This window comes from Podarcis erhardii, assembly GCF_964252035.2.
Source record: "Podarcis erhardii genome assembly, chromosome: 15".
NCBI lineage: Eukaryota > Metazoa > Chordata > Lepidosauria > Squamata > Lacertidae > Podarcis > Podarcis erhardii.
The window spans coordinates 12127277-12150145 of NC_138505.1; the positions used below are offsets into that span (position 1 = coordinate 12127277).

General features: G+C 49.5%; 2 protein-coding genes across 5 annotated transcripts in view; both read right to left on the bottom strand.

Annotated features, from left to right (window-relative positions):
• LOC309329834 (uncharacterized protein) overlaps positions 1-22869 on the bottom strand; it is a 129955-nt gene that overhangs the window by 13905 nt on the left and 93181 nt on the right. For 2 of the 4 annotated variants that reach the window (XR_014151226.1, XR_014151227.1), the window contains exon 14: positions 16707-17160. The exons of 1 other annotated variant lie outside the window; for it this stretch is intronic. The gene's annotated coding sequence lies outside the window, so the exon portion shown is untranslated. Of the gene's footprint in view, positions 1-16704; positions 17161-22869 lie in introns of those variants that run through there. One more of the 4 variants, XR_014151225.1, reaches the window with a different exon arrangement.
• On the bottom strand, positions 472-15291 carry ESRRA (estrogen related receptor alpha). The gene is made up of 7 exons (XM_081842571.1): positions 15124-15291; positions 11192-11537; positions 7364-7480; positions 7068-7193; positions 5225-5392; positions 3545-3814; positions 472-2635 (listed from the first exon to the last, which is right to left on the bottom strand). The coding sequence occupies exons 2-7, from the start codon at positions 11523-11525 to the stop codon at positions 2388-2390; spliced, it is 1263 nt and encodes a 420-aa protein (XP_081698697.1). The 5' UTR covers positions 11526-11537; positions 15124-15291; the 3' UTR covers positions 472-2387.

Sequence of the window (22869 nt, forward strand, 5' to 3'; positions counted from 1 at the left end):
AGGACAAGTCTTTGGGAAGAAAAACTGAACTATATATCAGAAAGCCCCAGCATCACACCCTGCAATATTTCACTGATGTAAACAGGGAGTTGTTCGTAAGACCTCCAGCTAGATTATCCCATTTGACCACCTTATGGAAGTTTTCTTAGGCCATTCATTCATTCCCAGGGTGCTTGTAATTTAGATGACAAGCTCAGCTGACTTTTTCCTAACAGAATACATTGCTTTGCTGGGGGGGGGGGCAGCTCAAGTTGTTGAGCTTTTATTAAGAAATCAAAGTTTCTTGGGAAATCGTGGGTAAAAATACATTATTTTCTGCTGGGGTGGGGGGACAGAACCTCAGGTAATTGAGTACTTTCAATGCTTTTAAATACTTGTGGATCCAGAGGGCACACCTGCCCCCCTGGGCTATGACCGTGTGTTTTCCCAGCCTCATCACACAGCACGCAGGAAGACAACAACAGACAGCAGTTGACTGTCAGGCCGCAATGGCCTTTTTTAATTTGTTCAGTAATAGAGCTCTCTATGAATGTGTATGTGTAGCCGCCTATACACAAATCAGAGGTATTTATAATATGTACACACACATAATTTAATACAAAAAAAATTTATCCAGCTTTTCTCCCCTCCCCCCCGCAACCAGGGCAAGGGAGGCTGCAGCCCACCTCCCTTCCATGCGTAGGTGGGGGGGAAGGAAGCGAGCCAGAAATGGGGTAGATTTCTTTGTCCTGCAACAAATATACAGTAAAATATATTGCTATGTACACGGCTCTCAGCTACAGGCCATGCAGCCTCCCTCCTTGGTTTAAGTTAGAGCAGGAACAGGGAAGCTGCAGGCCACCGCAAGCGTCGTTGTCGGACTCCAACTCCCATCAGCCCCTGCAGCCAGCGTGGCCCATGGGAGTTGTAGTCCCAACAGCTGGTGGGCCAACGTAGCTTCCCCACCCCCCTGGTTTGGCGGGTCAAAAGGGAATTAAGGAGAGGCGGGGAAGAGGTTTTATTTATTGCTTTGGGTGTAAGATGGGGTTGGCTTAATGGGGACGCAGGGAGGAACTAGCTGCTTAGCCTCGTAGTGTGAGGGGAGTTGTGGGAGTGGGGTTGATATGAAATCACACCTGAAAAAAAAAAGCACAAATTGCCTTTTTAACTATTGCTACAAGGGAATTAAGTGAAAGAACTTTGGATGGAGCGTGAAAGGCCCTGCCTTTTCCCTTCTGCAGAGGAGGAGCGGGGCTGGACTCCCACCACTGCAGCCGCACAGTCAAACACACCCCTTTCCCCAATTTTTTTTAAGGCAGACTCCATGCAAAGCAGAAATGACGTAAGACACAACCTCCTCTTCCCCCTGCATCATGGGGACCCTCCCCCAAGTTTTTAAATTATTATTATTAATATTATTATTATTGCTTATAAGTGATAATGCAACATTCCCAGAGGGAGGTGGGCCTTTGTGAGGGAAAGAGAAACGGGGGGGGGGGGGCGGACTATCGTCCCCTGAGAGACGCCCTAATGAAGAGACTCGGTACTAAGGAGGCAGAAAGGAGGTCAAAAAGAAAAGAAAGTGTTGTGGGTCTTCCTTCCCCTCCCCAAATCTGTCTCCCTCCTTATTCCTGGAGAGCTGTGGATCTATGGTTTCGACACTCTTGCCCTCATTAAGGTGCATTTGGCTGGGCCCAGCCCAGGGGCAAAACCAAGATGGCGTTTGAGTGGTGTAGGAAAGAGGCCGTGAACCTGCTGTCTCTGCTCTCCATCCCGTGCTATCCTGTAGCTGCATCCTGGGGCAAGAACAAACCATTCAAACGCCCCCCCCAACACACACACACGTACACACACAAACACACAACCCTCCCCAACAACTACCCTTCCTCTCCCTCCTCCATGCCTCGCAAATGCAATATGGCTTCCAGGCTAGAGCTACAGTGGCTAACACCCACCCCCTGCCCTTCCCCAAGTTAATAAATTAAAAATTAAAGTATGGCTTCCAGTGTGAATGTCAAAACGTTTTCTGTCTCCCTTTCTCCCTGCCCCATGTTGCGGCAGCCCAGCCTCTGACGTCCAGAAGGGCTGGTGTTTTGTGTTTTTTTTTTAAAAAAACTTCTCTGCCTCTCCCATGGGGTCTGTTCTCTTCAGAAAAGAAAAAAAAGTCAGCCTCAGTGCAAAGCAATGGGCAGCTATCACATTTGCATACATTGAAATGCGTTTTTTTAACATGAGGCAGACTAGCGGCGGTTCTGGGAGGGGGGGGGATTGTGTGGGAGGGGAAAACCCAAGCCCCGTTCCATTTCTGCACACGTGCTGCCCCCCAACAATCCCCGATAACCAGTCAGTCTGTACTTTGCTCCCCTCCCCAAATCCTGTCCCCTGCCCTCCCCTCCCGGCCTCCTCCTTCAGTCCATCATTGCTTCCAGCATCTCCAGGAAAAGCTTATGCATGGGGACCTTGCCCTCCAGTTTGAGGCTGTAGAAGTGGTGGAGGACGCGGGTGGCTGTCTGGCGGAGGAGGGGCAGCGTGAGGAGGAGGCGGCCGGCCCGGCGGGGCTCCTCGGGGCGCCTCGACGCTTCGTATTCTAGCAGGGCCTCGTGTAGCACGTCCCGGAGCCGCTGCACGGCTGCCATGTCCTCAATATGCACAGAGTCTGGAGGAAACAGGAAGGGTGGGAAATAGATGCACACAGCAGCCATTAGGACCCCCTAGCTTGATGGAAGAGACTCCGGGAGCTTCAGTAGCCGGGAGTACCTTTTGCCACTCTTGTTTTTTGTTGTTTTTTAAAAAAATATTATTGATTTTCCAAAATTTTCAAACAAACAAACAAACATAAATCTCAACCATATTTAAACCTAACTTAGTAACATTGTTAAGTGACATTCTCATATCCCCCTGGTTGAATTTCAGTGTATATCATTATTAACGGTTTTCCAAAACCAATATTCTTATAAAATTAACTTGATCACTGAACATCTTTCTTTCTCTCCAATTCGGCATTAAACATAGTAATTCATCACATTGCATATTTAAATCCTAAGCCTATCTGGTATTTGCAAGCTTTTCCAATTAATTAAACTTAACATAAATGATCTTTAAATTTCATCCATTCTTCCTGGTAATCTTCCTCCTTTTGCCACTCTTGGACAGGGGCAGCCTGGCCATGTTAATTCATGCACTGAGATTGCTGAGGGGCACTTTTTAAACCTGTATAGGGATGTTTATAATGTTTGATGTTTTATTATGTTTCTGTATATGCTGGAAGTCACCCAGAATGACTCTCACAGTGAGGGATCTGCCACAAGGCCCTCGGAGCTGGACATCAGTGTGGGGGTGGAGACGCTCCTTCAGGTATACTGGGCAGAGGCCGTTTAGGGCTTTAGACTTTGGGCTAGTCACATACCCACCTCACAGGGTTGTTGTGAGGAGAATATGGAGAATCTGGGCAGAGCAATGTATGTCACCCTGGAGGAAAGGTAGGATATAAAGGAAACAATAAACATTGTGGGGAAAGCCCCCACCTCACCCGCCTAGCATCTCTCTGCCTGTGAAAGGGACTCACCTGAGTTGGCAAGCGCCAAGGCCTTGAGAAGCACATATTCCTCTCGCTCCAGACGCAGGGCCCGGTACTTGCGCACAAGCTGCAGGACCACCCCACTGAGCTCCAATAGCCCCGCCGCCCTTGCCGCCTCCTCGTCCAGAGCAAAGTCCTCCGCAAAGACGATTTCGTCCTCGCAGGGCAACGAACGCCAGGCCACCCCCAGCAGCAAGACCTCCAGCCACACGCTCTGCAGTACAGACATCTGGTCCGCCAAGGACAGCGCCGGAAATCCTGAGCCAGGAAGGACAGAACAGGAAAGAAAAGAAAAGGAAAGGATGAAGAGGGATTAATTCACAGCTAACTAGCTGTTTGCAGGGTGGCCTGTGGCGAGCAGAAATTGATTCCAAGCAACCAAGTGTGGGTGCTTAGAAATGATTCATTGCTTTTTTTGGATGAGGTTTCTGTCAGGTGGATTTGTAGCTGGTTGACTGACTGAACCCAAAGAGTACTCATTAATGGTTCCTCATCATCCTGGGGAAAAGTGACAAGTGGGGTGCTGCAGGGTTCTGTCCTGGGCCCATTGTTGTTCAACATCTTTATAAATGACTTGGATGAAGGAATTGAGGGGAAGCTCATCAAATTTGCAAATGACACCAAATTGGGAAGGGTAGGTGATGCAGCAGGAGACAGAATTGTGATTCAAGATGACCTTAGACTAGAGAACTGGGCCAAAACTAACAAAATGAATCTCAAAAGAGACAAATATCAGGTTCTACACTCAGGCAAGAAGAACCAGCAGCACAAATATAAGATGGGGGACACCTGGCTTGCTAGTAGTACAAGTGAAAAGGATCTAGGGTCTTAGTAGACCATAAGCTTTACACAAGTCAACAGTGTGATGCAGCAGCAAAAAAAGCTAATGCTATTCCAGGCTGCATCAAGAGAAATGTAGCTTTCATATCAAGGGAAGCAACAGATGACCCTTGTGGTCCCTCCCAACTCTACAATTCTATGAAGAGAGTGGTACTATTTTGCCTTGATCAGACCACACCTAGAGCACTGTGTTCAGTTTGGGGCACAATTTAAGAAGGATGCTAACAAGCTGGAATGTGTGCAAAGGAGGACAACCAAGATGATCCAGGGTCTGGAAGCCAAGCCTTATGAGGAACGGTTGAGAGTTGGGTATGGTTAGCCTGGATAATAGGAGACTGAGGGGAGATATGATAGCCATCTTCAAGTATTTAAAGGGTTGTCACATGGAAGGTGGAGCAAACTTGTCTTCTCCTGCTCCAGAGGGGAGGACTCCAAAAAATGGCTTCGAGCTACAGTAAAGGAGTTTCCAACCGGACACTGGGAAGAATTTTCTGATGGCAAGAGCGGTTTGACAGTGGAACAGTCTTTTTCAGAAAGTGATGGGCTCTTCTTCATAGGAGGTTTCTAGACAGAGGTTGGATGGCCATCTGTCATGGATGCTTTAACAGGTAGCTAGGAGTTGCCGGGAGAGAGTGGATGGCAGAAAGAGAGAAAGCAATGAGGTGCCCCACGCACCACCACCAACTCTGGATCCCAACAGAGTATTCCTGAGCCTTGTGCCAAGCTCAGCAATGGACCAGAAGTCGTTGTGGGTCTTTGGACAGTGGCAAGGTAATATCTGTGCAACAGCTGGACAGGCATGACTTCGAGCCAACCCTTTTCTCTCACCTGGTATGTTTTTGGCCCAGCCGATGATGACCACGATCTCCCGGTCAGCCAGATCGCACAAAGTGCTCGCTGCTTTGGCGGGACTGTCAGGAAGTGCGGGGTCGGGCATGGCGTACAGCTTCTCAGGCTCCGCCACCAGCAAGTGCGACACCATTGTGTTCATTGGAGCTGCAGGAACCGGGGGTGGAAGAAAGGATGGTGAGGATCAAAGATGAAAGAAAGAGAAGTGTCAGGAGTAAGCTGTACACTCCAGATTCACAAATCTCCCTTTCTTCGCTTGGGGGAAGTATCCCCAAATTCAGGTAATGCAGCATTTGGCAATTAGGCCAGGGACAGGGAGCCTGTGAGCCCCTCAGAAGTTGCTGGACTACAACTCCCATGATCCTTGATCATTGACTATGCTGGCTGGGACTGATGGGAGTTGGAGTCCAATAGAGTCCAGAGGGCCACATGTTCCTCAGCCTTGATCTAATCAGGGAAGTGGGCCAAAGGAGGCCAGGGCCCATGTTTCTCACTCATCTTTTCTCATTTTGCCATCAATCATAGCTGTACCTGTCAGCCTAAGAGCCACTTTAAACACAAGAAAAACCAAGATGACACAATCCTCCTGGAACTATGGCACTCCAGAATGCACCACACATGTGCGTGTACGTGTTTGTGGGTAAAACACATGTCTGAATGCTCCGCAAGTATAGAACAGTAACTTCTTCCTTGCTTGTGAGAAGTTAGCCTATTAGGGATCCTGGAATAACTGGTGGTAGTTGCTTTTAGTATTTTCTGTTACAACAATCAACGATAACAAACTTCAACAAAGTATGCAGTAGTGATGTTCTGGTCACATTACCCACTCTCCGTTTTGAACTTGCATATGGGTTACAGCACATTAAAGCACTGACGACTCTGCGGACAGCATAAGTGGGATTTACATTTATAAACTCCTTAGAAGCCTGTTTAGCAGTAAGTGGCATATAAAAAAATAGATAAGCTTTCTCTCAGATGCACCCATTTTTTAAATGTACATTAGAAAGGGGAACATTCAATTGTGCAATGCCCTGCCCTCCCAATAGTACAGGCCCAGGAGCGCAATAGCGCATGTTCTACAACCCGAAAGCATAGCTGTTAAATCCTGGCCTACGCTCTCTTCTTCTTCCTCCCAGGGTTGTGCCTGCCAGGTTGCCAAGGTAACAAGTGTTGCTCACATCAGAAGCCCTTTCCAAGGGGATAATTCCACAGTGAGAATGGTACCATTGGTGGCACCTTAAGGTTAGGAGGAGAGACAAAGGAAGCCCAGCTTCAACAAGGGGGGAAAGGCAGAGCATTTTCTGGTTCAATAAAACACTCCGGAGTCCAAGGAGAGCCAAGCCTATATGAGACACTTGTAGGGAATAGAACCTCGGGCTTAGGAGTGAAATGCGGCCCTCCAAGTCTTTCTATCTGGCCCTCAGAACTCTCCTTGGGCCACACCTCTTCACTGGCTCTGCTTCAAACCCTCCTTAAGTGTTTTGGCCTAGCTGAACAGCATCCTTGAACTCTAGCAATGCCTCTTGTTTGCTTGGAAGAATGGTACAGATAGGTGCGTGTGGAAAACTAACCCGTGGTACAAAGGCAAAATAAATATTCTTTCCGTCACCCTCTTTTGCTTCTGGGCCTGCTCACCGCTGGCATGTGGCCCCCGGAACATCGCCCAGAGGAGAATGTGGCCCCTGGCTTGAAAAAATGTTCTCTGGCTCTAGGATGGAGACATAGCCAAGTACACTTCTGTATGGGTCACACGCCCTGGCCCCCTTTATCCCCAAACTCTGGATAGGAGTCTGGGGTTCAGGGGGGCACCACAGTCCTTTACCTGGTTTCTTGGTGGTCGCCGTAGCAATCTGTGGGGTGACGAATGCACTGGGGTAAGTGGCACCCTCCACCTCAGGCCGGCGCTTGTACTTCTGACGCCCTCCTCGCACCCGGTCGAGACGTACCCCTGGAGAAGACCAAAGTCGATTCAGAACATTTTCAACCTGTTAGGAGCTCCATCTTCCTCTTGCAATTCCTCTCCCCCCCACAAGCCATTTCACATTCGCTGTGCACCCTCCCGCCCCATCAACCTTGGCGCCACGCCAGAGGTTTAGGCCCCGAGGCCCAAAGCCGTACCTTCCTTGAGCATGCCCACGCGCAGGCACTTGGTGAAACGGCAGGCCTGGCAGGCTTTCCGGCGCCGCTTCGTGATCTCGCATTCGTTGGTGGCCGGACAGCTATACTCAATGCTGCCTGAGAGAGAAAGAAAAAGGGCCGGAAAGCTTAAAAAAGCTATACTATAAAGAATATATATGCATTAACTCAAGAATATTATTTATTTATTGCATTTATATCCCACTTCCCTCCTCCCCAACGAGCTCAGTGTGGCATACATGGTTCTCCCCCTTCTCATTTAATTCCCACAACAACCTTGTGAGGTAGGATAGGCGGAGAGGAAGTGACTGAGCCTAAGATCGCCCAGCGAGTTTCCTGGCGGAATGGGGATTTGAACCCTGGTCACCCAAGTCTTAGTCTAACATTCTAGCCACTGTATTTCTTGACCCTGACTTTTGACACTTGAGGTGTAAATTTTTAGGACCCACCTAATTTCTGTGTGATATTGAAATATTGAACACACACACACACACACACACACACACACAATATTTTAATATTAATAATGTTTTAATTGTTGTAACCTGCCCTCGGACCTTTGGGTGAAGGTCAGGTAATAAACTGTAGTAGCAGTAATCAGCACTGGCTCTTGCATTTTTATATCAAAATAATGTTTGCATTTTAAGTGGAAGCTTCAGTCATGAGTTCCAAGTTTTTTTTTGGGGGGGGGTTGTGTCTTTCGCCCTTTAATAGGACATTTTAAATTCAGATGTCTTGTAAGGACAACTCCTTTTGCCCACACTTTCCTGACCCTTTTTTATTTTATTTGTTTGATTTCACTGCATTTCTGTTTTTAATTTGCTTTTAGAAGCTTTTTACACTACTGTTCTACCGTTGCTGGGTTGTTGTTGTTGCTTTATTTTTGTTTTAATAGTATTGCTTAATGCTTTAAAGTCATACACCACTTAGCAGAGGTTTTTTTTTTTTAATTAAGCAATGCTTCTAAATAAATAAAATAAAAACCTCTGTTGCAGCAAAGAAGACAAACGTTTGCAGCCCATGTTAGTCACACACAGAGTAAATCTAAATCCACTGAGATGAATGGACGTGACTAACTTAGGATCATTGCCAGTCAGTGTTGGTAGATAATACTGAGCTAGATGAAGTAATGGCCTGACTTGAGATAAAGTAGCGTCCTATGTTCCAAATGCCACATTAGCCAAGTGGAACCTCCAGGTGCAGTAATAGTATACCTCAAATTACTTGTTATGAGGCGGGAGAGGCTACAGCCTTCACAGCCTGTTTGTGGGCCCTTCTTGTGCTTTTATCCATCAGCCCCTATCCAGTGCTACAAACCAGATCAAGGAAGAGTTCTCAGTGCAAGGGTTCAGGATTGACACAAGTTCAGGAAGTATTTCTTCATGGAATACATACTTAACGTATGGAATTCCCCCCAGCACAAGATGAGGCAACAGCACTGAACTGAAATGGCTCTTTTCTTAAATTCCGTAAGTTCATGGAGGAAGAGAAGTCTATTGGGGAAAGTGTGTGGCTCAGTCGTAGAGCATGAGACTCTTCATGCTCAACGTTTTGCCCAGCGTCGGGTTCAAGCCCAGCGTTGGGCAAAACATTCCTGCATTGCAGGGGACAGGACTAAGTGATTCTCGTGGTCCCTTCCAACTCTATGATTCTAGGACATCCAGAGAGAGAGAGACAGACAGACAGACAGACAGACAGACAGGGTGTCTGTCTAAGGCCACATTCATACCATACATTTTAAACAGAATTGTACCATGCCAAACAACCACATCTTCCCCTAGAGAATTCTGGGAGTTGTAGTTTCTTAAGAGTGCTGAGAATTGTTAGGAGGAGGCCCCTATTCCTCTCATAGATAAACGTTTCTGATAATTGTTAAGCAATTCCTCTTCCCGGGGAACTCTGGCAACTGAAGCTTTGCGAGGGGAATAGGGGTCTCCTAACAACTCTCAGCATCCTCAACAAACTAAAGCTCCCAGAATTCTCTGGGGGAAACCATGTCTGTTTAAAGAGGTATCACAGTGCTTTTAATGCATGGTGCAAACATGGCGGGGAATCCCTGAAGAACAGCCAGGAACAAAATAAGTAGTTCATAACATGAAAGGAGAACTGCTTGATCAGGCCAAAGGCCTATCCAATCCCAGCATTCTCTTCTCACAGTGGCCAAACAGATGCCTATGGGAAGACCACAGGCAGGGCATGGAAGCAACAGCAATCTCCTCACTGGTTTTCAAAAGGTAGGCTGCCTCTGATCTCAGAGGTAGTCTAGAGCAGTGTTTCCCAAACTAGGGTCTCCAGCACTACAACTCTCATGATCCCTAGCTAGCAGAGCCAGTGGTCAGGGATGATGGGAATTGTAGTCCAAAACCAGCTGCAGGCCCAAGTTTGGGAAACACTGGTCTTTTCCAAAAAGACTTTTGGCTCGCCACATTTTATGCACCTCTACCAAGTCCCCGCTTACTCTAAGCCCCAAAGCCTCAAACACCGGAGCCTTTCCTCATAAGCTCACCCAGGGATGGCTGTGGGCAGAATTTCTGCACTGCAGGGGGTTGGTCCCTTCCCACTTTACCATTCTATGATTCTAAGGGAGTTACTTCACCCCCTTGTTCAGTTCTTTTTCTTAACCTTTTCCAGCTCTACAAGATCCCTTTTTGAGGCACGGAAGCCAGTACCGTACATAGTATTTCAAGTGCATACTGCACCATAATTTGCATAAAGACATAATCTCGGCAGTGTTTTTCCCCAGCCCCCTTTTCAAACCATTTCCTAAGGATTCCCAACATGGAATTCACATTTTTCACAGCTGCTGCACACTTGATCGCAGCAATTTAATTATAGTACTTCTTACAGACCAACTTGGCAAAATGCATCCTATAGGTTGGTGCTGTTTGCCACAGGAGCTAGGAATTTACATTCAAAAGGTGGGGGTTTTTTTTAGGAGGGGGGTTATGGGAGCCCTTTTAATTATTTTAACGAAGTGATGTGCTGATGCCGGATGCTGTAAATGTCAATTAAACTCTGTTAATGGAGAAAACTATGTGTGAGCAAGAAGCGAGGGTGTTTGCTTTTGCAAAGCCCTTTCATAATGCGCAATAAAGTTCATTCATACTCAGACTTCCTACAGTTTTATTAATCTCCACAAGTAAAAGGGACTTCTTTCTCCACCCCCTCCCCAAGTAAGCTGAACATTTAGGAAAGAGACCTAGAATATCCCTGAACAGCACAGCCCAACCCCCCACCATGGCACCAGCCCTGTTAACATCTGTTCACCGTGATAGCTAAATAGAACCTCACTTTTAAGAGACAGTCTACCAGAGGGGCAACAAGCGTCTCAGAAAGGTCTGTCTGTCATTGGAACAACAGGATGTGAGACTAGATCAGGGGTGGGGAACTTGCAGCCTTCCAGACTACAACTCCCATCATCCTTGACCACTGACGACGCTCACTGGGACTGATGGGAGTTGTAGTCCATCGCCACCTGGAGGTTCAAAGCTTCCCCACACCTGGACCAGATGACCTGATCCAGCAGGGCCTTTTTCTTTTTAGGAACATCAGAAACTGCTTTATAGCAAGTCAGTCCATTGGTCCATCTAGCTCAGTACTGTCTACCCTGACTGGCAGCTGCTCTCCCGCGTTTCTGGTAGGGGGTATTCCCAGCCTGACCCAGAGATGCCGGGAATCGAAACCTTCTGCATGCAAAGCAGATGCTCTCTCGCTGCCCTTCCCCAAACAAAGACCAGACCCCTTTTCTTCCTTAACAGCTTTAGGGGAACCCCAGACTCCTCTTGCAGCGCCCAGGCAGGAGCGGCCTACCTTGGATAGTCCTCTTGAAGAAGGCCTTGCAGGCTTCGCAAGAGGCCACACCATAGTGGTACCCTGAGGCAACGTCCCCGCACACCAAGCACAGCCTCTTGGGCATGGCGCTCAGCATGTACTTCCCCCGCCCCGGGGGCTCGTCCGGGTCGTCATCATGGCGTCGCCGGGAGGCCCCCGTCCCGGCAGGCAGCGTCCCAGCGGTCTCGAGCTCTTGTGGGGGCCCGCTGGCGCTGGTGTCGGAAGACCCACTGGGGCTGTGCTGAGCGAGGCTGTCTGGGGAGGCCGGCTCCGTTTTGATGAAAAACTCTGCCCGGCGTTCCCGGGATGACATGGCTGGAGAGGGCTGCAGGAAAGAGGACACAGATGGGGTGCGTCAGAGAAGAGCTGCCACAAAATACAGTACAAAAAAAAAAACTGAACCAGAAGGAATGTTGGAAAATATTTCCCCTTCCTAGGCCACATTCACAACACTATTGACGCCACTTTAAAGAGTCATGGCTTTTCCCCAAAGAATTATGGGAGGTGCAGTTTGTTAAGGATGCTGAGAGTTGTCCGGAGACCCCTATTTCCCCCCAAAAGCTACAATGGCTGGAGCTCCCTGGGAAGAAAGATTGACTGATAAATCACTCTGTGCACCTTTAATTCCTAGGTTGCTTTGGGGGAAAGTCATGACTGTATTGAGTGCTTTAAATGTGTAGTGTACATGTAGATCCAGCATGCTAAAAACTGACATAGTTGCACAGGTTAAGTCCCATTTTCTTAAAAAATGGACGGAGCCCTTCAGTGTGATAAAGCTTAAAGGTGGTGTTCAAAGGCAAACCTTTAAAATAATGATGATTAATCCGTTTCTCACTCAGAAGGGACCACAATCACAAACAGAATTCGGCGGCCGGGCTGTGACAAAGAGCAGTGAGCCACAGTGCGCCGTCCCAAATCCTGCCCTGTCACTTGGATGTGCGTCACAAACCCACCACCCAATCAGGGACCAGCATGGAATTTGGGGGGCTAGGCCAAGTTAGCCAACTAGGAGGAAGAATCTGACGACAAATCAATCAGAAGAACCGAGTCAGGGCGTGGGGGGGGGCGGGGGACAATAACCCCAGTACAGTGGTACCTCGGGTTACATACGCTTCAGGTTACAGACTCCGCTAACCCAGAAATAGTGCTTCAGGTTAAGAACTTTGCTTCAGGATGAGAACAGAAATTGTGCTCTGGCAGCAGCAGGAGGCCCCATTAGCTAAAGTGGTGCTTCAGGTTAAGAAGAGTTTCAGGTTAAGTACGGACCTCCGGAATGAATTAAGGACTTAACCCGAGGTACCACTGTAATTTCATCAACCTGAGTTTAGGGGCCTCCAGTTTCGCTGCTCAATCTGGGGAGTTGCCCCACACTGAAGGAAGTGATAGCATATACCCCAATTCTACAATCAACTCCGTTAATGGAGACATAGCAAGGAAGAGCTTTGGGGATGGCCAACCGTGGCTTAATTCAGACAGGCCAAGAGACTCTATTCAAAATTTACTGCCTTTTTGGCAGCGTCCTATGTGTGGGAATGCGGGGGGAGAGTGTTCCTTACTCCATGAAGGCCCTGCACTGTAGGCCTCCCCCCCCCTTTATCTCATCAACCTACACACTGTCCACCCCACAGCTGCTGGCCTGTGATCCAGCATCCCGCCGGAAGAATGGAGCGGCCTCAAGGTCACTCCAGGGAGATACAATCAGGCACCCAGGCAGGGCTGGCGATGGCATCAAAGGCAGTGCACTCTCGCTGCCTCTGGTCCGGTCCTGTCCTGTCCCTGACCGCCTCTTTGGAGAACAGCAACATTCTGGGGCTTTGAGAGTTAAATGTAAACACGCAGAGGACAGGAATAGCCGCTTGGCTCAGCAACCTGACATCTCTTCTCTCCCCCCTCCCTGCCCCTGCAACTTCAATGCAACAAAGATTAACCCTCCCACACATGAATTGTGCCCCCCCTCCCATCTCCTGCACACCTTAGGTTAAGGCTCTCTGCCCTCCACCTCTTCTGGACACTGGATTGTTGAGGTTTCCTTCCATAACCAGCCAATATTTCATACTGATGTCCTGGCTACATATTGGGAGGTTGTTGTGTCTCTCTGCCCTCCCCCTTCTGAGTTTGGAGAAGGGGCAAAAGTGACCAGGGAGAGCCGTTTTTAAATACCCCTCCTCAAAGCAACTAGGCCTGCAGTGCAGGGATGAAATGCAAATTTGACTTTTAAATTGTACTGCTTTCACATTTCGATGTTTGCCGCCCTGGGCTCCTTTGGGACGAAGGGCGGGATACAGATTCCATAAACAAACACATAAAATTGATGAAAATATTACTAATAATAAGCACCTGCGGTTCATTATCTAGCATTATTTGTGTGTTCTGAGCAGTGCCCTGAGCGAAAGAGAAAGACCAGTAATCACCCTAGGACAGCGTCTTTAACTCCAGGCACGCAAGACACCTCTTAGCGCACGCCGCTTTGCCCCGGCACCCCTAAGTGACACCCCCGCTGTGTCTCTATTAATAGGTTTACCCTCCCCACTTTTGCCAGGCCAGTCAAAGGACCTTTGTCCTCTCTGGATCAGTGCATCATCCCTTACCCAATCGGGGACAAGAGTGGAGTTTATGCAAGAGGAGGAGGGGGGCAACATGGGCCAGAGAGAGGGGGCTAGGAGACATTGCCCAACTTTCTCCCAACCCACCACACACACACCCCCCCAGCAAGCAGAAGCCATTCAGAAAAGTCCATGCGCACATCGGCCACAGACTTTTGATCGTTCTCAGGACTCCATAAAGCAGGAGACTTTGTGAAATCAGGGCAGCTGTCTCAACCTCCCGGACACCTCTGCACACCACCTCCCTGCAGCTGAACAATGTGTGGTCATGTTTTCTCAGGCTCCATGTGGAAAGCCTGTGTGCCCATGACCTTTGACCCTTCTGCAGTTCACTTCTGTCACTCTCCCCCGCACACCCCACTTACTACGGGCCGCAGTGCCCCCTAGTGGCCGAGCGGTGAGGCCAGCTGGGCAAAAGAGACAGGGCACTCTCATGTCTGAGCCCTCTCCTGTTCACACGTGCCCAGGCGCGCATGAGTTTGCTATGCACATGGCTGCAAAAAGGTTTCCCCATCCTGACAGCCGCAGGGGGGTATATGCAGACCGTGTCTGTACACACAAGGGAGACTTCTCCACTCATCTGGGCGCAGCACTTCAACATCTCCATGTGCGGCTGTGAGCACATCAGTGCGCCCTCCTTGTACATACACAAGCATTTCTCTTTCGGTGCCCTTGCACCTAGGCAAGCAGGCCTACACAGGTGCCTACGAGGGACCCACCTACACCTGCACAACACACAATATCCGCACTATGTGACCTTAAATCATGTCCCCCACCCCCGCGCCGGCTGCGCCATGCCCCACACTGCTTGCCCCCGGGTCTGCGCACTCTGCTGCAGGAGCACGACTCTGCCTGGCAGCGTCAACAGGGACATCCACACGAGCACTTTCATGCCCCTGATCTCTGCCCACACATCTCTCCACTCCCCCCCCCACACATGATTTTTGCCCTCTGCCACACTAACAGAGGCACTGCAATAGACGTGTGTACACCCGTAGTACACCGATATCTATTTGCATGTGAGTGAGTTCTGGCGCACTTGGGGGCGCCGGCGCGTCTGCCGACGCGCGTCTGCCCCCGAGTGGGGGGCACCGTGATGTGTCCCCCCCCCCACTTCCAGAACCCTGCCTGCCCCCGCCCCCTGTTTTCTGGATCGGGCGCTCTCTTTCCCTGCAAGGCAACCAGCCTCCCACAACGAAAGCGCCGGTCACATGGAGCCGGTTTGGAGAAGGGGGCTGGGATTGGGGGGGGGCGCGATCGTCAGAATACTCCCCGCTTCTTCCTCCTCCTCCTCACGATCGCACTGACCTTGGTCGCAGCCAAGGGCTGGGAGCTGCAGGAGGCGCTGGCGGCGGCGGGGTCCTAGCTGTGTCCGAGCGGGGCGGCTCAGTGGCCCCGCGCGCCGGGGACCGGCCGGGCCATGGGCTGGGGCTGCGCGCTCGCTCCTCGCTCCGGCTGTAGGACACAAAAGGACATCGCAACCCACTTCCTACTCGGCTTCCTCCAGCTGGTGGGGGCGGGGCCTGGAGATGAATATGCAGAGCAGAGGGGCGGGGACAACGCGGTCCCCCCCCCCCCCGCCGCCACCTCTCCAAGGCGCTTGCTGCGCTCTTCTCAACAACGCGCGCCGGCGGCGGCGGCTGGCAACGTGGCGCCCGGAGAGGAGCAGCAGCAGCAGCAGCAGCAGGACGGGGGGCGGGGGGCGGGCGAGGGAAAGGTCGTCTCTTGGCCAACGCCCCCCGCGTGGTTAACCAGTCCGATCGCGGGTGGGAGAGACTTGGGTGTGCGCGCGTCCCGCTCTCTCCCCGCAGCCCCGCTTCTCAAGGTCACCCGGGAAATGGAACCTACCAGTTAAGGAGAAGGAGCTCCGTGGAGCCTCCACTGCCAGGGGCAGTCTACCTACTGGTGGGACAAGCAAGGAGGAGGGAGGAAAGAGAAGGAGAGCTTTCCGCAGGCAGGTGGATGGCCCACCGGCCAAGCTTGAGCCAGGCACAGCGCCGGCATTCGGGTCTTCTGGCCGTGGCAGCCAGAGTGCGGTTGACCTCGGCACGGTTTGCAGAAGCGAGTGAAGCATGTGAGATCCTGGCAGCGAAAACAGCAACAGAGTTTTGTGGTACCTTAAGGCTTAACAAATGTGCCATCTGCAGCCTTCTCCAACCTATCGAGCTACAAATGGCATCACCTTAGCCAGCACTACTTCATTTAATATATTATTATTATTATTATTATTATTATTATTATTAGTTTTATGTAGTTATAAATTATATTTTTTTACATTTGATACAAGTAGGTTCTGTAACAAAATGTTGCAGCGTGGAGTGCTTCTGGTCTTGGCACCTGCTAGCTTGCCGGCTATGCCCTTTCCCAGAAAACTCCATTCCATTCCCCCATCTGCTTCCACATCCCAACAGTTAGCTAGCATTTTGTGCTCATTGAGCATGCTCAGTCCTTGAGCTGAGTGTGACTTTCCCTTAGGATTCCTCCCCCTTTAAAGTTTTTTTTGACCAGTAAGCCCACAACATACATTCTTTTTTCTTATGCAAACACAACCTTACATGGGCGTCAAACAAACAAACAAATAGGAAAGACAAGGGGGAAAGCGAAATAGGCAGTAGAAAAAAACGTCAGGAGGAGGCGGGAGAACAGGAAACATCAGTTGGCAATCCCATCAGCCATTGCACTGACCCTGGGAGAGTGTTTGGGCATCAGAGTTGGAGAGTGAGAGATGGCCTAACAAGAGTATGGAGAGCAAGCAGAGGTGGTCTGAGAGCAAGGGAAAGGTGATCTTAGCCCTCCTGGCTTTACGTGTTTTTGCATTTGTGGACTTACTGTGTTTGCAAATCTTGAGGCTCCCCATAGCCTCTTCATGCCTTCCTCTTTTGCATGGACAGTTCTATTTTAGCTGCATAAGACTTGACCCTTAAGAATGAGAGCTGGACCGTAAAGAAGGCTGATCGCCAAAGAATTGATGCTTTTGAATTATGGTGCTGGAGGAGACTCTTGAGAGTCCCATGGACTGCAAGAAGATCAAACCTCTCCATTCTGAAGGAAATCAGCCCTGAGTGCTCACTGGAAGGACAGATCCTGAAGCTGAGGCTCCAATACTTTGGCCACCTCATGAGAAGAGAAGACTCCCTGGAAAAGACCCTGATGTTGGGAAAGATGGAGGGCACAAGGAGAAGGGGACGAAAGAGGACGAGATGGTTGGACAGTGTTCTCGAAGCTACCAATGTGAGTTTGACCAAACTGCAGGAGGCAGTGGAAGACAGAAGTGCCTGGCGTGCTCTGGTCCATGGGGTCACGAAGAGTCGGACACGACTAAACAACTAAACAACAAAATATAGGCTAATGTTAACAACACAAGCTTGAAAGCTTGCCACCACCCAGGGCCATCTTTAGCAGATGCGACGCTGGGGTGCAAATATCTGCCCAGCGCCCCCAAATTACCATGGATAGTGGGGGGGAGAGCTGTGCACTGCCAGCCATGGGGGGCGGCCTGCAACTCTCCCCCATGCCACTGTGGGAGAGCAATCCCCACAGAGGCTTGGGAGGCAAGCTGCATGCCCACTAGCCATATGGTTGACGGGGCACAGCTGGCAGGCGTGCAGGGAAAGGGGAAGCCGGCAGCAAAGCTGCACAGCTCCCCACTCGCTGGGGCGTCCCTGAGAGGCTGGTGCCCTGGTGCAACGCACCACTAAGCCCTATGGGGAAGATGGCTCTGCCACGACCATAATGAGACATAACAGTAAGTGAAACTATGGCTTAGCGCAAGCAAGCTGGCTATAGTTTGGCTTAGCGTTACGTCCAAACTTGGGCTTGTAGTTCATCTCCCCAGACAAACAAACCACAAACAATAAGACACAGAGCAAACCTTTGGTTACAAGTCATGGCAACCCAACCTCTGTTTAAAAACTTATGGAGCCACCTTTGTCAATGAAAAACCTCCTCAAGAGTTCTCACAAATGGATTAGTCTTCAGCAGCAAGTTGTTCAAATCAATATGTCACCCTGCAGAGGAGGATCATAGAATTTGGCACCATATCATAGTGTGTGTGAGAAAGGGGGGGGGGAGGGAGAGAGGAAGAATTATTGGCCCAAGGCCACTGAGTCCGTTCATAACTGAGTGGGGATTCGAACCCTGGTCTCCCAGGTCCTAGCCCAACACTCTAACCACTACACCACACTGGTTCTAGGCTGCCTTTCAAGACATCTCCCTCTCGCAAAACTTAAGTCCGTGCTCATATCAAATTCATTTTGAACAGCTGAAAAAAGAACCATTTAATTAAAACTGGCCATTTAAAACCAGCAGCGATACGTGCTGTTAGAAAAGGTCGGCTGAGCCCAGCGTTTAAATTACAAGCACCAGGGGAATAAATGGGTTTTAAACAGGCCTTGAAAACCATCAATAAGGCGATCAAATGTAAGACTGGGGGCCTTACAATATCTCCCTCTTTGCATCCGTGAAATGTTGCAAGGTGCGATACTAGGGCTCTCCAGCGCTCTGATCCGCTAGGGTTGCTGGATCAGGCCAATAGCCCATCTAGTCCAGCATATCCTGTTCTCACAGTGGCCAAATCCCATCTATTATTATTATTATTATTATTATTATTATTATTATTCTGCCTTATACCCACAGGTCTCAGGGCAGTTCACAAGATAAAATCACAAGATAAAAACACAAAATACATAATATAAATGAAAACAAGAACAACCCCAAAATCCGCCCTCCTCAACATATTTTAAAAGGGTATTGAGTGCCAATGTTTAGCTGTGTGAAGACGTTCTTCCTTTTATCTGACCAGAATCTCCCACCATTCAGGATTTTTTATTTTATTTTATTTATTTATTTGACTTATATACCGTCCTTCATCAAAACATCTTCAGGGCTGCTCACAAGATGAAAACACGAAATAAAAGCACAAATAAATAGTTAAAACAGAAACGACAAACCAATAACACCCCTCCCCCAAACACATATAAAAGGCTATAAGACTATTGATTAGCCAAAGGCCTGGTTGAAAAGGAACATTTTTCTGCCTGGTGCCTAAAGGTGTATAATGAAGGCGCCAGGTGAACATTCCTGGGGAGATCATTCCACAAACAGGGAGCCACTGCAGAAAAGGCCCTGTTCTCGTGTTTCCACCCTCCGGACCTCTTGTGGAGGAAGTACACAAAGAAGGGCCTTAGGTGGTGATCACAGAGTCTGGGATGGTTTATATGGGGAGAGGCGGTCCTTGAGGTATTACGGTCTTGAGCCGTTTGAGGGTGTCCCTGGATTCTAGTATTAAGAGAGATGGGGCTGGGGGGGGGGAGTCTCCCTGTCTGCTTCCTTCATGCTCCCTGCACAATTTTATCCGCCTCTCTCATGTTCCTCCCTTTCATGCCTTTTCTCTGAACTTGGAGGAAAAAAGCCCCAAATGTTGTAAGCTTTCCTCCAACTCCCTCGATCCTTTCAGTCACCCTTTCCTTGCACAATGGCTTTCCTGCCTGCTGTGGGGCAGCGTGGTTCCAGCTGGTACCAGTTCTAATTGTCCCAAAGGGCGGGTGGGACCCACATGCGAAACCCGCCGCGCAACAAAGTGTCCTGCCCTGGAGCTCAGCTGCCCGGCTCCTTCTCCTCCACCCCGCCAGCCTTCACATGCATACCCTGCCCTGTCTTCTCCCGCCAACCCGAAACACCCTGCACACGCCCTTTTCTCCTGGAGCGAACCCACTTTGCTTTGAGCGGAGGAACCAGCCTCAGCTACTCTGCCTGTTTTGACAAATCTTGAGTCATACGCTCAAGAATCCTCCTGCAGGGTGTGGGTGTTCCTTTTCATCTCCCTTCCCTGCCCCCCCCAATACCACATTACCCTGCCTGCCTGCAGATCTGGCAGTGTTTCACAGGTGGGGGCTGTCCTGCCTGTTGCAAAAAGGGATTTCCCCACCCCGGGTCAAAGGGGCAGGCCAAAGCTTTGGATTCCGAAAGAGCCAAAACACAACCTTTGAAAACAGCATCCTACAACAGAAGTAGAATGTAGAGCCCTCCAGACCTTTCCATCAGGCCCTTGGGACTCCTGCATTACAGGGCGTTGGCCCTTGGGATCCCTTCCAACTCTACAATTCTATGATTTCTCTCCCCGTGGCACACTCCTCGTTGGCCCTGCCTCACACCCTCCTTGAGTGCTTTTGCCTGGTTGGAACATGTCCTTGAACTCTGATCATACTTTTTGCTTCTGAGTGCATGCAGAAGCGATCTTCCTTTACGAAGGGGAAATTTACATTGGTTGCTCCTCCCACGTTTTGCCTCTGGCCCCTCCCACCACTGGCATGTGGCCCCCCAGGAGGTTGCCCAGAAGGGAATGCTGCTCTCAGGCTACAAAAAGGTTCCCCATGTACTGAAATCGGCTCTCCATGGGAGCACATCTTGAGGGCACCAGCTCCCCGGCGGAGGAATTAAGCCAATGGGAGCCAGGCAGTCGTAGTGACACCTGAGAGGTGGTAAAGGTAAAGGTAAAGGGACCCCTGACCATTAGGTCCAGTCGTGACCGACTCTGGGGTTGTGGCGCTCATCTCGCTTTATTGGCCGAGGGAGCTGGTGTACAGCTTCCGGGTCATGTGGCCACCATGACTAAGCCGCTTCTGGCGAACCAGAGCAGCGCACGGAAACACTGTTTACCTTCCCGCCGGAGCGGTACCTATTTATCTACTTGCACTTTGATGTGCTTTCGAACTGCTAGGTTGGCAGGAGCAGGGACCGAGCAACGGGAGCTCACCCCGTCGCCGGGATTTGAACCACCGACCTTCTGACCGGCAAGTCCTAGGCTCTGTGGTTTAACCCACAGCGCCACCAGTGTTGTTAGGAGGCCCCTATTCCCCGCAGAGAGCTACAGTTCCCAGAGTTTCCTGGGAAGGTGGAAGAGGATATAGCTCAAGCACTCTGAGAGTTGTAGCTTTGGCATCTGTTGATGGAGGAGAGGTCCATTGCTGGAAAAATCATGCAGCCGCCACACAGATCTAGGAACAAAACATGAGAAGCTCCCTTCTGCCAAGTCAGCCCCTTGGTACATCTAGCTCTGAATTGTCTGCTCTGTCTGGCAGTGTCTCTCCAAGGATTGATTGATTGATTGATTGATTGTGTTTCTATGCTGCTTTTCATTCAAATGGATTTCAAGGCGGCTTACAAACAATGCATAGCAATAACATAACAGAACATAATGTTGTTGTTGTTGTTTAGTCGTTTAGTTGCGTCTGACTCTTCGTGATTCCATGGACCAGAGCATGCCAGGCACTCCTGTCTTCCACTGCCTCCCACAGTTTGGTCAAACTCACATTGGTAGCTTCAAGAACACTGTCCATCCATCTTGTCCTCTCTCTTCCCCTTCTCCTTGTGCCCTCCATCTTTCCCAACATCAGGGTCTTTTCCAGGGAGTCTTCTCTTCTCATGAGGTGGCCAAAGTATTGGAGCCTCAGCTTCAGGATCTTTCCTTCCAGTGAGTACTCAGGGCTGATTTCCTTAAGAGTGGAGAGGTTTGATCTTCTTGCAGTCCATGGGACTCTCAAGAGTCTCCTCCAGCACCATAATTCAAAAGCATCAATTCTTCAGCGATCAGCCTTCTTTATGGTCCAGCTCTCACTTCCATACATCACTACTGGGAAAACCATAGCTTTAACTGTACGGACCTTTGTTGGCAAGGTAATGTCTCTGCTTTTTAAGATGCTGTCTAGGTTTGTCATTGCTTTTCTCCCAAGAAGCAGGCGTCTTTTAATTTCGTGGCTGCTGTCACCATCTGCATAATAGAAGATCACAAATGCAGCACAAGCCATATAAAATAATGAACAAATCATCAATGAAACAATTACAATCTATGAAACACTGTTAACAAAACAGTGATTCTATGATTCTATGATTCTATGATTCTCTCCCAGCTCTACATGGAGATTCCAGGGATTGGCCACGGGGCCTTCTGCATGCTCTGCTGCTGAGTGACAACTCTTCCTCCAACTTCGTTTAGCAGACCTCTTTCTAGAGAAACCAGGAGTCCTGATGGGAGTGTCCCCGGCTGAAAGCCTGGAGAGCTGCTGCCTGCCAGTGTAGGCAAGCTGCGCCAGATGGTCTGACCATAAGGCAGGCTGCCTGTGTGCCTAAACCAACAGCCCCCATCCCCATCTCTTCGCAGATTATTAGGAATTATTATTTATTATGGGTTATTATTATTATGGGTAAAAAGTGTAGCAGATTGGGAGCATATGGGTAAAAATTGTAGGAGAGAGAAGCAACAGTGACCTTACTGTGGGTGTCTGCTATAGATCCACCAATCTAGACGGAAGAAGAAGAGTTTGGATTTGATATTCCGCTTTTTCACTACCTGAAGGAGTCTCAAAGCGGCTAACATTCTCCTTTCCCTTCCTCCCCCACAACAAACACTCTGTGAGGTGAGTGAGGCTGAGAGACTTCAGAGAAGTATGACTAGCCCAAGGTCACCCAGCAGCTGCATGTGGAGGAGCGGTGACACGAACCCAGTTCCCCAGATTACGAATCTACCACTCTGAACCACTACACCACACTGGCTCTCAGACTTGGATGATGCCTTACTTACCAAACATTCAAAAAGGAGAGAAATAATAATCATGGGGGACTTCAACTTCCCTGATATCTGTGGGGACTCAAAGAGTGTAAGGTCTGACAAATTCCTCCATTGCCTCGCTGACAATTTCATTTCCCAGAAGGTGGAAGAACCAACAAGGGGAACATCGATCTTGGACCTGGTCCTCACCAATAGGGAAGAACTGATTGATGAAATGGAAGTGCTCAGAAACGTGGGAGGAAGTGATCATGTTCTCCTAGGTTTTAGGATACAGATGCAAGGGAAAACTGAGTGTAGTCAAACATGCACTCCGGATTTTAAGGAGGCCAATTTCGAAAAGCTGAAGGAGCTACTGGGTGTGATCCCCTGGTCAGAAATACTCCATGAGAAGGGAGTCCAAGAAGGATGGGAGTTTCTGAAAGGAGAAATATTGAAGGCCCAAATGCAGACAATACCAACAAGAAAGAAAAGTGGGAGGCATCTAAGGA